Source organism: Trachurus trachurus, assembly GCF_905171665.1.
Source record: "Trachurus trachurus genome assembly, chromosome: 7".
Classification (NCBI taxonomy): Eukaryota; Metazoa; Chordata; class Actinopteri; order Carangiformes; family Carangidae; genus Trachurus; species Trachurus trachurus.
In genome coordinates, this window is record NC_139901.1 from 20,633,847 (window position 1) to 20,645,259 (window position 11,413).

At 40.4% G+C, this 11,413-nt stretch overlaps 1 protein-coding gene across 1 annotated transcript; it reads left to right on the forward strand.

Annotated features, from left to right (window-relative positions):
- The first annotated feature begins 3,119 nt into the window (after positions 1-3,119).
- Positions 3,120-6,284, forward strand: fkbpl (FKBP prolyl isomerase like). The gene is made up of 4 exons (XM_083975637.1): positions 3,120-3,225; positions 4,078-4,245; positions 4,336-4,634; positions 5,566-6,284. Exons 2-4 carry the CDS (start codon positions 4,080-4,082, stop codon positions 6,235-6,237), a joined length of 1,137 nt encoding a protein of 378 aa, XP_083831763.1. The 5' UTR covers positions 3,120-3,225; positions 4,078-4,079; the 3' UTR covers positions 6,238-6,284.
- Positions 6,285-11,413: the final 5,129 nt, after the last annotated feature.

An 11,413-nucleotide genomic window follows, 5' to 3' on the forward strand; every position in this document is an offset into this window, starting at 1 on the left:
TTTTTGAGAATTGTGGGTTATATTATGGCGCCTAGAAAACAACAATGGTCACTCCAAACTAATCTTCCCAGCAAGAGTTAGTGCTCTTTAATGTCAACAAACTTGTGAACATAACTTTCACAAAAGTCATAGTTTTGCAAGACTCCTCAGATTTCTGTAAGCAAACTGTCAGAAGTCACATGTTCTTTTAATTTACTGTTTATCCCTTCTTTTCATATCTTTCCATGTTCCTGAATTAGTTAGTACACTTTCATCAACAGAAATAAAGCACCGTTGAGGACCAGGCTTCTCACTTACGTAATAAATATAACATTTTGGAAGAAGTGTTTGCAACAAGAGTCATAATAGAAGTGCTGCAAAGCTGTGGTCAATATCACCCAGCCGGTGATATGAACTACACAGGACGTGGTATGGTACAATGTAGTCATCCTATCCAAGTTATGCCATATTGCTGGGAGGAGGGAGACCCCTACTGGAAAATGAATCAGGCATCTGGTCTTCATGACCTTTAATTGGAAATTTTGCAACTTTATGTCATAATGTTGCGTCCATAAAACAAATTCTATAGGCTTGTGTTTAAATCCAGGCTTGAAATTACAAATTAGTTTAACTTAGTCACTTCACCATGATATAATCACCGTCTCCTTATCGAGCAAAATCTTTTAGTCTTTCTCCTGGATGAGTTTAAGAGTTGTTTGTTTTTCTGAACCATTTATGCTTCAGAGTTACTATCCTCATGCATCTTCATATTTCACGTTGCTATTATAGGACTTTACCCAAAAGGTCACAAATACAACAAAAGTGAACGAATGTGTCTTTTACACGCCAAAAGATCCATTGCAATGTTTTGGAAAAGGATCAGTGGGCCAAGTGTTACATATTGGGTGAAGCAAATTCTCACAACCTTTCCTTTGGAGAGAGTGATGTACATACGAAAAGGAAGGCAGGATATGTTTGAAAAGATATGGGAACTGTTTAATGTGTGTATTGATCCAGCAAATGACAATGAAGAGGAACAAGTAGTCAAAGTAAACCTTATAACAGAAATATTGAGTTCAAATACCCGTAATTATATTAAAGCAGAAGTGAGCGATATTTTTGTGTTAATATAAGTCTTAAATAGTTATATATTCCGACAGCAATCACTTACATGGAGTGTTTGGACCGAAACACGGGTCTGTCAGTCACTCTGCTCTGCTCTGAGCCGAGGAGAAAACTTTTCTCGTATCCTACAATTTTTATCCAATGAGGAGAGAGAACGGCATGCAGGGCTGTGTGTGCAGCCAAGGGATGTGCGTGAATGTGGTGACGTAGGGACGAGGACTGTTATGGTGCGTTCAAGGCAACTCGTAACTCGTGTTTTTCCGACCTGTGTGAAGTCGTACCAGTTCGATCTGGTACGAGTTCACGGGTCGGAAGTTACGAGTGGCCGTTATAGTGACTTTCACAGGTAAAACAGGTCGGAAAAACACGAGTGGGTTGCCTGGAACGCTACAAAGTCGTAAATTGTGACTTGAAGCTGTAATTTACGGTTTCAAAAGCCTGCCTGGAACGCAGCATTAGCGAAAACGACCGGATCGCTTAGGCCTACTTCTGCTTTAAGTAGATAGATCAACTTTATTGATCCCAAGCTGGGAAATTACAGTGTGCACAAATGCACAAAATGTTTTATGGCTGAGAAGTGGATGTTTGTGTATGTGTATTGTTTGTTTGTAACTTGGTTTAGTTTTGTTTACAACACTTGTATTATAGCAGGTGCCGTTGTTAATGAGGCACAGGTCTACATATTCACCTACAACATGAATCTTTCAATGAACTCCTGGAGACATGTCAAACTTTCCATTAGGTTCACATCAGGGTACCTATAACTAAAACCTGCATGGCTCTCCTTATCCAGCGGTGCAATCTCAGCAAGTTTATTGGTCTCATCCTCATCTAGGGTTAAACAGGCCCCAGTATACGACATTCTTCCTCTCTGTTTCTCTGTGTCACCCACACACAGACACGTACACACAGAGGTTGTGGTATTCCTCTGTTGGACCTAATGGCTTCTAGTGTTCAAAAGATAGAGCCTTAACTCATACTGACAGGACAGATTAACACACAGGACTTAAACATGAGTGGTGCAAGTCAAAGGTCAATACACAGACAGAGATGTAAACTGCTTGTGTGTGTGTGTGAGTCAAAGCTCTTCTGAGTTCTATACATCCTATGCTGTCTGCTAAAATATGAAATACTGTGTAGTTTATAATGAATTTCATTGAACTACAGCTTTAAGTATAACATTGACCAGGCGCCAATTACTGTAAAACGACCTAAGCTTTATTATGTTTTTCTCTGTTATCATATTATTACATATTCCATCTACACCACCTCAGCATTCATACAGACTCTTTCCTGTCTCTCTATGACTATCCTATCAATTAAAGGCATGAAGCCCCAAAAATACTGTTATGTAGGGAAGAATAGACATTTGTAGGCTGTGTCGTCATGTTGAAGATTTATCCACAGATTTTCGAGTGATGCTACAGAATGGACGATGAGGGCGAATTGAAAAGCTTCAGATTATTTAGACGTCAATCTGTTTCATTTTAATTTTGTAATCCGACTGCAGGATAGAAGTTATTTCTTGGAATCTATTCTTCCCACCATGGCCGTGTCTGTGTCACTGGCTGCTGTTGGCAAAGGATTTGTTTGCCCAAACCTTTTCAATGTTTTTTTTCTTCTGTTTTTGAAGTTTATGCAATTGCAATAAAAAGCACTCTTTTGGTCACAGGTGTGAAAATTTGCATGCAGCTATTCCTTAGATTGGTGACATTGTCTAAAGCTAACAAGATCATCTTGCATGGTCTCTTAATCAACATTACAGTCAGGCAGTAATTACAAAGCATCCTGTATTTTATTAGCCTACTTGTGTATAAAGTAGATATTTGTAGAGAAGAGAGAACAGACAATAAATTCAGATGCAAACGGTAGGCTACTTCTGCTTGACAATAGCAAATGATTATACAGCCATAATTCAATGATGCGCGTATAAACTCCGGAACAGTCGGTGTCGCTCTTGCACCGCTGAACTGACGTAAAACCACAACGAAGCAGAAGAATAAGAGATTGAACGAGGGAAGGAGAAAGAGAAGAAGAAAGTACCCACTGGCTGTTCAGTTCGCTGAACGATTGACAATAACTATTTCCTCATTGATGGGATGAATAATACTTAACACTGAGGTAAGCGAGATGCCTTTTAGTTACACGTAGCAGTCAGGCATTAATTGATGCGTGAAGCTCAGGAGCTTTGGCTTGGCTCGATAGCTGATGATGCTATAACTGCACCGCTACTTTGTTTTGTGGACAAATGGTGATCGATTAGTCTGATCTGTTTTGCTGCATTGATCGATAACTTTCCCTGTCATGGCGAAACAGTCGTACAATAACTACTGATGTGTGATGTTTACCTGAAAACATACAAACGGGTAGGTAGGCTACTTGATTGTAACTAGTGCTACAACTACCCGTCAATCATTCGATGGTCGATTACTCTAGTCTAGCGTTTTCCTGATTCATCGATTCATGGTGCGCACAGAATATGAGATGCATGTTTTTGTTTGTTTTGTTTTTTCGAGTGACGTACAGTGTTGGAGAATCACCGACTCAACTGTGTGATCATTACTGAGGATGTAGTTTGAGGTGCTGCTGAATAGTATTGTATTTTTCATTTATTTAGATTGAAAGGACTTCCTAATTTCCCAGTGTCAACACAAACTGAACATAGTAATTATTTCTGACCAAGGTAGGATTAGCCTATTGCAGGGTTGATATTAGGCTAGCTACTGGACTGGATTCGTTTTTAACAAAGTAAATCTATTAAACTGTAAATAAAAACTCGACAAATGTTGAAGAAAAGGAAATGTTCCTTTAGCAGGAAGTACCATAATAAAAAGTAATAGCCTAGTCCCAAGCACACATCAGGCAACACAAACTTGTTTGCAGCTCCGTTGCTAGTCTAAAATACCAACTCTAATGATGTGCATTGAATTGGTGATTGTGATGGTTAATGTTTTAATATTTTTGCCAACCCAGTGATGGATCCATTTCCCCCTATGGACACGCTGCAATGTCACAGTGATAATGACAGTGTTGACGTCACCTCCTGGGTGTCAGTGTGTCCCAGAGGCCTCTGGAGAGTCCAGAAGAAGAAAACACTAGAGGAGAGTCAACAAACTGGGTCTGAAGCTGGATATGTTACATGTACGTTGCTCTTAAATGATCAATCTTCAGTGTATATGTTTAGAATAAAAATGTGTAATTTATCTTACATGATGTCTCTGTCTATTCCAGCACGTTCAGCTGGTTCCTGTCCACGGCTGGGCTCACTGTGTCAAGTCCGAGTGCGGCTTAAAGCTAACATGGAAGACACCGATAGTTCAGCTTCTGATGGGGGAAATGAGAAGCAGCTGATCCAACCCGACCAGGCAGTCGGCGATGTCACAGATGCAATGGTAACAGCCTTCCCAAGGTGTCAGGACTCCGTGCTGCAGGTCCCACTGGGTGACTGGACCACACTGAGGCTGGGGGAGGGCCAGTGTGACATCACAGAGGCTTGTTTGGAGGGGATGAGAGCAGGAGAGAAATGTGAGGTAAGAGCGAAGAGAGTGTGCAGAATTTATCCTTGAATATTTTTTTTTTTTTTACTTTATTGCCCATCCTTGCTTTTCTCGCCCTCTTTATCAACCTGTGGTAACATAGTCATAGTCCTTTTCATGACATGGCCACACTAGATGATGCGAAGTAGCAGAAACGCACGCACATCCATAAACAACACTGTGTGCAGGTGCAGAGCTAAAAAAAATAAGACTGAAAAAAATGAAGAAAAGCTTGCACACTGCAAGGGCTCCTATAAGTATAATTTAATAGTGACAACGTTTCGAGCTATTGTGATCATGTGACCACTCACTCTTTAAAGATGGCGTCTCCCATTATTGTGTATGACCTGAGGAAGAGCAATAGCTCGAAACGTTGTCACTATTATTAAATTATACTTATAGGAGCCCTTGCAGTGTGCAAGCTTTTCTTCATTTTTTTCACACTAGGTGATGCTGCCAGGTCACCTCAATACACAAAAAAGTAAAAATGCAGTGCAAATATTTTGCATAGGTGTGGCACAACAGATATTTTCAGTAATATGAGAATGTATATGTGTATATGTATATGTTGATTTATCAGCTTTTCCCACTTCTACTTTGTTTTAATATCAAGTGGCACTCAAAACTAATCATTCTCTGTAGCAGAAATAGTTCTCTGTTCACTGTGAAATTTGTTATGAGATGCCTAAAAAGAAGACTTAGTACGGACAGCATTAAAAAGAAGACTGCTCTCAGAATACAAGATAAGAATTTACACATGCTGATCATGTAATAATTTGGCCCTGGTCCCTGACATCTGGGTAAAAGTAATCTCACCTTCTTTCTGGTTTTGCTTTCCTTTGTAATTGCTCTTGATTAAGTTATTTCTTCATAGTAATTTTTTCTACGTATACAGGATGTCTAATTATTGTATTTTCCTCCTCAGATACTACTTTCCTCAGCTGGACATGGATCCAATGTCTCTGTTCCACAACCTGCAGAGGAACACCTACCTTTATGTGCCACCGTTGAACTCCAAGCTTTCACACCGGGCAGGGAATCCTGGGAGATGTCCCCTGTTGAAAAATGGGGGTGGGTGAAATCACACAAGGAGAGGGGTGGAATGAGATTCAGGAGTGGGGATTTGTGGGGAGCTGCAGACAGCTACAGTCGAGCCCTCAAACTCCTCATCACTCTCTATGGCCATGTCAGAGAGCTGGAGAAAAAAGGACAAGAGCAAGAAGCAGAGGAACAGAGAGACACAAGCAATGGTGATGAAACAAAGCACCCTCCTTCAGCTAATGAATTAAAAACCATCAAAGCAGAGCTCCACTCAAACCTATCTTTGTGTCAGCTAAAACTTAACCAACCAGAGCGGGCTAGGGCCAGTGCAGCTAAAGCAACAGAGCTGGAACCAGGTGGGGCTAAAGCCTGGTACCGGCTGGGTCAGGCCTGCCAGAAGGTGAATGAGCTGGAGGAGGCCAAGCAAGCTTTTAGAAAACTCCTGGAGCTACAACCAGAATCACCTGCTGCTTTAAAAGCACTGAAGGACATAGCAAGTAAGGAGAAAGAGACAAACGTGCAGTTGGGACTGAGACTCAGCAAAATGTTCAGCTGAGGATTAAAGATGATCAGATTGTCGTCAGATATTATCAGCAGGACAATGTCGGCGTTTGTCATGATTCACTATTAACATCTGTATCTATTTCCTCAGCTTAAGTGTAGAGGCCTGTTTTTGCTGATTGTGTGTGAAATGGCCGAATGTTCAAACTGCTTCAAAGTAAAAACAATGTGTCAACAATTTATTTTTGCTGCAATTAATGCTCATCAGAGTGCAGTGTCCATGAGATCATGGTGGTATTCAGTTGTGATATGTATTTAGCATATCTCCTCACATACAGTACTTAAGTACAGGTTTGCGGCACCTGTACTTTGAAGATTGTCTTTTCATGCCACTTTATTCTTCTCCATTCATTTCCTGAAGGAAAGAGCTACATGTGAAAATATTCGGCCCTATGTTCCCACTGGACTCTACCTATCTGGACTCTATCTATCTGGCCTGTCTAGCTTCTACCTGGTCTTTTTACTAAACTTAACCAACTCCTTTCTTCATTGCCTAAACCCAACCAATGGTGGGACCAAAGGGCTGTGGGAACATAGGAATGACCCCAAATATTCTACAGCTAACTACTAGCTAGCTATTTCACAAATTCAAATTGTTGTAACAAAGCATTATACCCAGGGGGCAAAATCCCAGTTTTTTGAAAAACGGACACAGAGCGTTGTAAAAGGTTTGACACCAGAAATGATATTAAAACCTGGGTGGACAACCCGGTCAACTAGCTGCTGGAAAGCTACAGGCTGTCTCCAAACAATGCAACACCTATTGTGAAAAACTACATGTTAACTGGCATGATCAGAAACCATTCTATTTCTGGTCTCCCCAAAGTGAACAGATAGAGAAGACCGTTGGCCACAGCAAGTGGGGCTTTGGAGATAGAAAGGCTAGCTTGGACTCAAATGGAAGCTTATGAATTATGGAAATTTTCTATATACATGTTAGGCATAGATATTCTCCATAAAGTGCTGAAAAATAATAATTTTCATGAGAATTTGTCAGGCGAACAGTACTTATTTTGGTCTTTTTTGGGATGTTGAGGGTGATATCTTAAAATTGAGTTGCAACAAACCCCAGAATCTTTTTTTTATGCCTCCCCCTATGTGTCAAGATGCTCTCTGCCAAATTTTATAGTTGTATGACTATTTATGCCATTGTAGTACCTAAATATTTGCATTTACATCATTTCGCCAGCAAAATGACCCAAGAAAGGGGTTTTGGCCCCCTGTAGCTTTCCAGCAGCTAGTTGACCGGGTTGTCCACCCAGGTTTTAATCCTTGAAGTTCCTAGATATCATTTCTGGTGTCAAACCTTTTACAACGCTCCTTGTCCGTTTTTTTGCTTTGCCCCCTGGGTATTATATTAGCTGATTTATGATAGTAAGTACATTAGCAAAAACATTTTAAACAAACAAATATTATGTGGGTCCAGCTGCTCAAATGGGAGTAATTGCTGCTATTTCCATGTAATTAATCCCAGACAGCAGATGCTGCTGCAGCCATTTTCCTGAAATACTGAGTAGGCGACTTCCATGCAATGCTTTAAATGCATTTTGCTCATGATGCTTACTTATTATTGTTAATGTCGAAAGGATTTGAGGATTTCCTCTTCGTGAATGCATGAAATGGGGCCTGAAAAAATACAAATGTTGTCATGTTAAATTTTGCCCACACGGTGGCGTGCTTGATCTATCTACTCCATAAAGGGTGGTCTGCGGCTCTGTATTCTCCTGCTCGGGTACGCTCTGCAGTGGCGAATCAAAATGCCGAAACCCGGGATCGAACCAGGGACCTTTAGATCTTCAGTCTAACGCTCTCCCAACTGAGCTATTTCGGCGGGTGCTATCGACCTGATATCGGTATTTTAAAAAACGTAACCATGAAACGTATTGGGATTTTGTCCCGGTGACGATGCTGAAGTTAGCCTCCGATTCGGCACTTAAGGGGAAAATTAAGAGGAAATTGCGACTGTTTGTACACTGATTGTCTGTTTTTTGTGACACTTCTTGATGTAAAAACATTTTAGACATTTATGGTAAGACATTAACTTTGCCTGACGCCCGCTATTGTGTTTGTGAAACGCGTATTTTATTTGTGAAAATAGGCTACTAAAGGGGAGATTTCACCGTTTTTGTTTGATACCTCACCAGGTCCAGATCAAAAAACAAACCACTGTACCCAGACTTCTCAAATCTGGACTAGATTAATCTACAGGCCCCGCAGATTCATTCAGACACATTTTCTGATCTGTGAAACCTTTATTCTATTTGTGAAAATACAATAAAGGCACATTTCACTGTTTTCTCAGTGTATAGACGACATTTGACCAGGTCCTGATCAAAAACCACTGTACCTAGACTTCTCAAATCTGGATTAGACTATCCCAAAGAGACTAAACATTCTTTATAACACAGTTCCTGATCTATGAAACCTTTATTATATTTGTGAAAATGCTATAAAGGCAGATTCCACCGTTTTCTCAGCATATAGACCACATTAGACCTGGTCCAGGTCAAAAACTACTGTACCTCCCAAATCTGGCCTTGATTATCCTAAAGAGGCTAAGAATTAATTATAACACAGTTGCTGATCTGTGAAACCTTTATTCTATTTTTGATGCTATATAAAATGCTATAAAAGTAGATTTAACCGTTTTCTCAGCATAGACCATGATAGTCCTGATCAAAAACCACTATGCCTAGACTTCACAAATAGAATCAAGGTTTGAATCTTCAGGGCCTGTAGATTAATCTAGTCCAGATTTGAGAAGTCTGGGTACAGTGGTTTTTGATCTGGACCTGGTCTAATGAGGTCTGTATCAAACAAACGGTGAAATCTCCCCTTTAGCATTTTCACAAATAAAATAAACGTTTCACAAACACAATAGCGGGTGTCAGGCAAAGTTAATGTCTTACCAAAAATGTCTAAAATGTTTTTACATCAAGAAGTGTCACAAATAACTGACGATCAGTGTACAAACAGTCGCACTGCACGTTACTTTAATTTCCTCTTAACTTTCTCCTTAAGTGCCGAATCGGAGGCATAGATCGGAGGCTGGCGAATCGGAGGCTAACTTCAACGTTGTGTCCCGATGACGTATAAAGTTACGTTTTTGAATACAGTTAAAGTCCTAGCGTTTATTTCTGTTCACTAGTACTGGATGCATTTTCCTTACACGTTAAAATACCTCATGTTCTGTCTTAGTATTTTACACCAACAGTAGAGTAGAGTAGCCATATAGAAACCCGCCGATCACTGTTCCCTCTAAGGTGTTTTACTGTGCAATTGCACACTGCTCCCCACCTCTTTGCCCAGAGGACAAAAAAAGTTGCACACTCAAATATCCCTGACTAGTTTACTGTTTATTTCTCCCTAATGTGCGCTTCGAAGTGTGAAATGTATGACCTTAACCGTGGTCTGTAGTGCAACTACGATTTAACTTTTTGTTTGAGAATTATCATTAGGCTACTGTTCATATCAAGAATGCTTCTGTGCCAACTTGATGTTAGTTATTTTTTTCATATTGTTCATATGGCAATAAATGCAAAATATGTTTTTCCAAATCAATATTGTATTTTGTTATCATTAACTGTAACTGATCTAGATATGGAGTAGCCTAGGTAATGTTTTCAAAATAATCTGTTATTAATCATTATAGTAGGCTAATAGCCAATAGGATTGATATTTGGAGTTGGAGAGGTGAGGCCATAGCACCAGCATGTGGACGTACTGTGTGTTCGCTTAAAGCAGATATCAGCTTCACGGCCGTTTCGGCTAATGCTGCGTTCAAGGCAGGCTTTTGAAACCGTAAGTTACAGCTTCAAGTCACAACTACGACTTGGTAGCGTTCCAGGTAACCCGTAGCTCGTGTTTTTACCATCCTGTTGTCTGTGAAAGTTCCCTATAACGGCCACTCGTAACTTCCGACCCGTGAACTCGTACCAGATCGAACTGGTATGACTTCACAGGAAGGAAAAACACAAAGTACGAGTTTCCTTGAACGCACCATGAGTTAGCAGCCCCCGCCCTTGTCAGGCATCAATTGGTCCTCGTGCTACGTCACCACATTCACGCGCATCCCTTGGCTGCACACACAGCCCTTCATGCCGTTCTCTCTCCTCATTGGATAACACTTGTATCCCACAAGGAAAATTTTCTCCTCGGGTTACAGCAGAGCAGAGTGACGGAGAGACTCGTGTTTAGGCTGAAACACTTCATGTAAGTGATTGCTGACGGAAAATAGGACTATTTAGGACTTATATTAACAAAAACATTCCACTGATATCTGCTTTAAGCTGTCGCTCACAGTCGCTCAAGCATGTCATCAGGGGAGATTCATTTCTGCTCAGGAGTTTTGAAAATTAGAGGGAACATTGCCGCCGATATAGCACTAGGCCTATCGGTGCCAGTCGAGTTCACTTGAGGACTGAGACACTGCTGATCTCGTCCAATCGGTTAATTGTTTCCATCTTTCCTGACAAACAATCACGGCAGCCCATAGGAGGCAAATGACTTCACTTTCTCCATGTGTATCGATCGGGTTTGTCAATACAGATATCTTCAATTCAGATGTCGACAGTGTGAGTTGTGGATTTTTTTTTTCTAAAGACATCTTGAATTAGCCTATAGTCCAGTCTCTGTAATGTAGCCTAATGTAATGTAGCCTAATGCAATGTTTTAATGTTTTTGTGAAACGTGCTATATAAATAAAGTTAAAGTAGCTAAGTCAGACTATACTTAAAGACAGACTTAAAGCCAGAAAATCTGGAGGGTAACCCATGATAGATCAAGGGGAATATCCCAAATCCACATTGAAGTAGCCCAAGCCCGATAATCGAACCCAGATCCTTCGAGTTACATGTAAAAGCTGCAGAGTAGTGAGCATGGACAGAGGATTTTGTATAGCTCATGGTTTTAAGGCATATGATGAACTGGATATCAGTCTGATCCATTATAGGAAAAGCCCAACCAGAGAATCAAAAATGAACAGTAAATATAATCTCCTTGTGTAACACATGGATCTTAAATTACATTGCTCCTATCAAAATAGAGAAACTAAATTGTTTTTTGATTTCTCTGTAAACACACTTGGCTGATTTCCCACTAAACAGAGTTGTGACAGTCTTATGTTGATATTTAGTTGTGTGTAAAAAAGGACATAGAGATGGTATTGAGGA

Excerpts from the sequence above, each read along its gene's own strand:
- fkbpl (XM_083975637.1), top strand. The coding sequence starts at position 4,080 with ATGGATCCATTTCCCCCTATGGACACGCTGCAATGTCACAGTGATAAT. Across the intron at positions 4,246-4,335 it reads TGAAGCTGGATATGTTACAT|CACGTTCAGCTGGTTCCTGT; the intron begins GTACGTTGCTCT and ends TGTCTATTCCAG. Across the intron at positions 4,635-5,565 it reads GAGCAGGAGAGAAATGTGAG|ATACTACTTTCCTCAGCTGG; the intron begins GTAAGAGCGAAG and ends TTTCCTCCTCAG.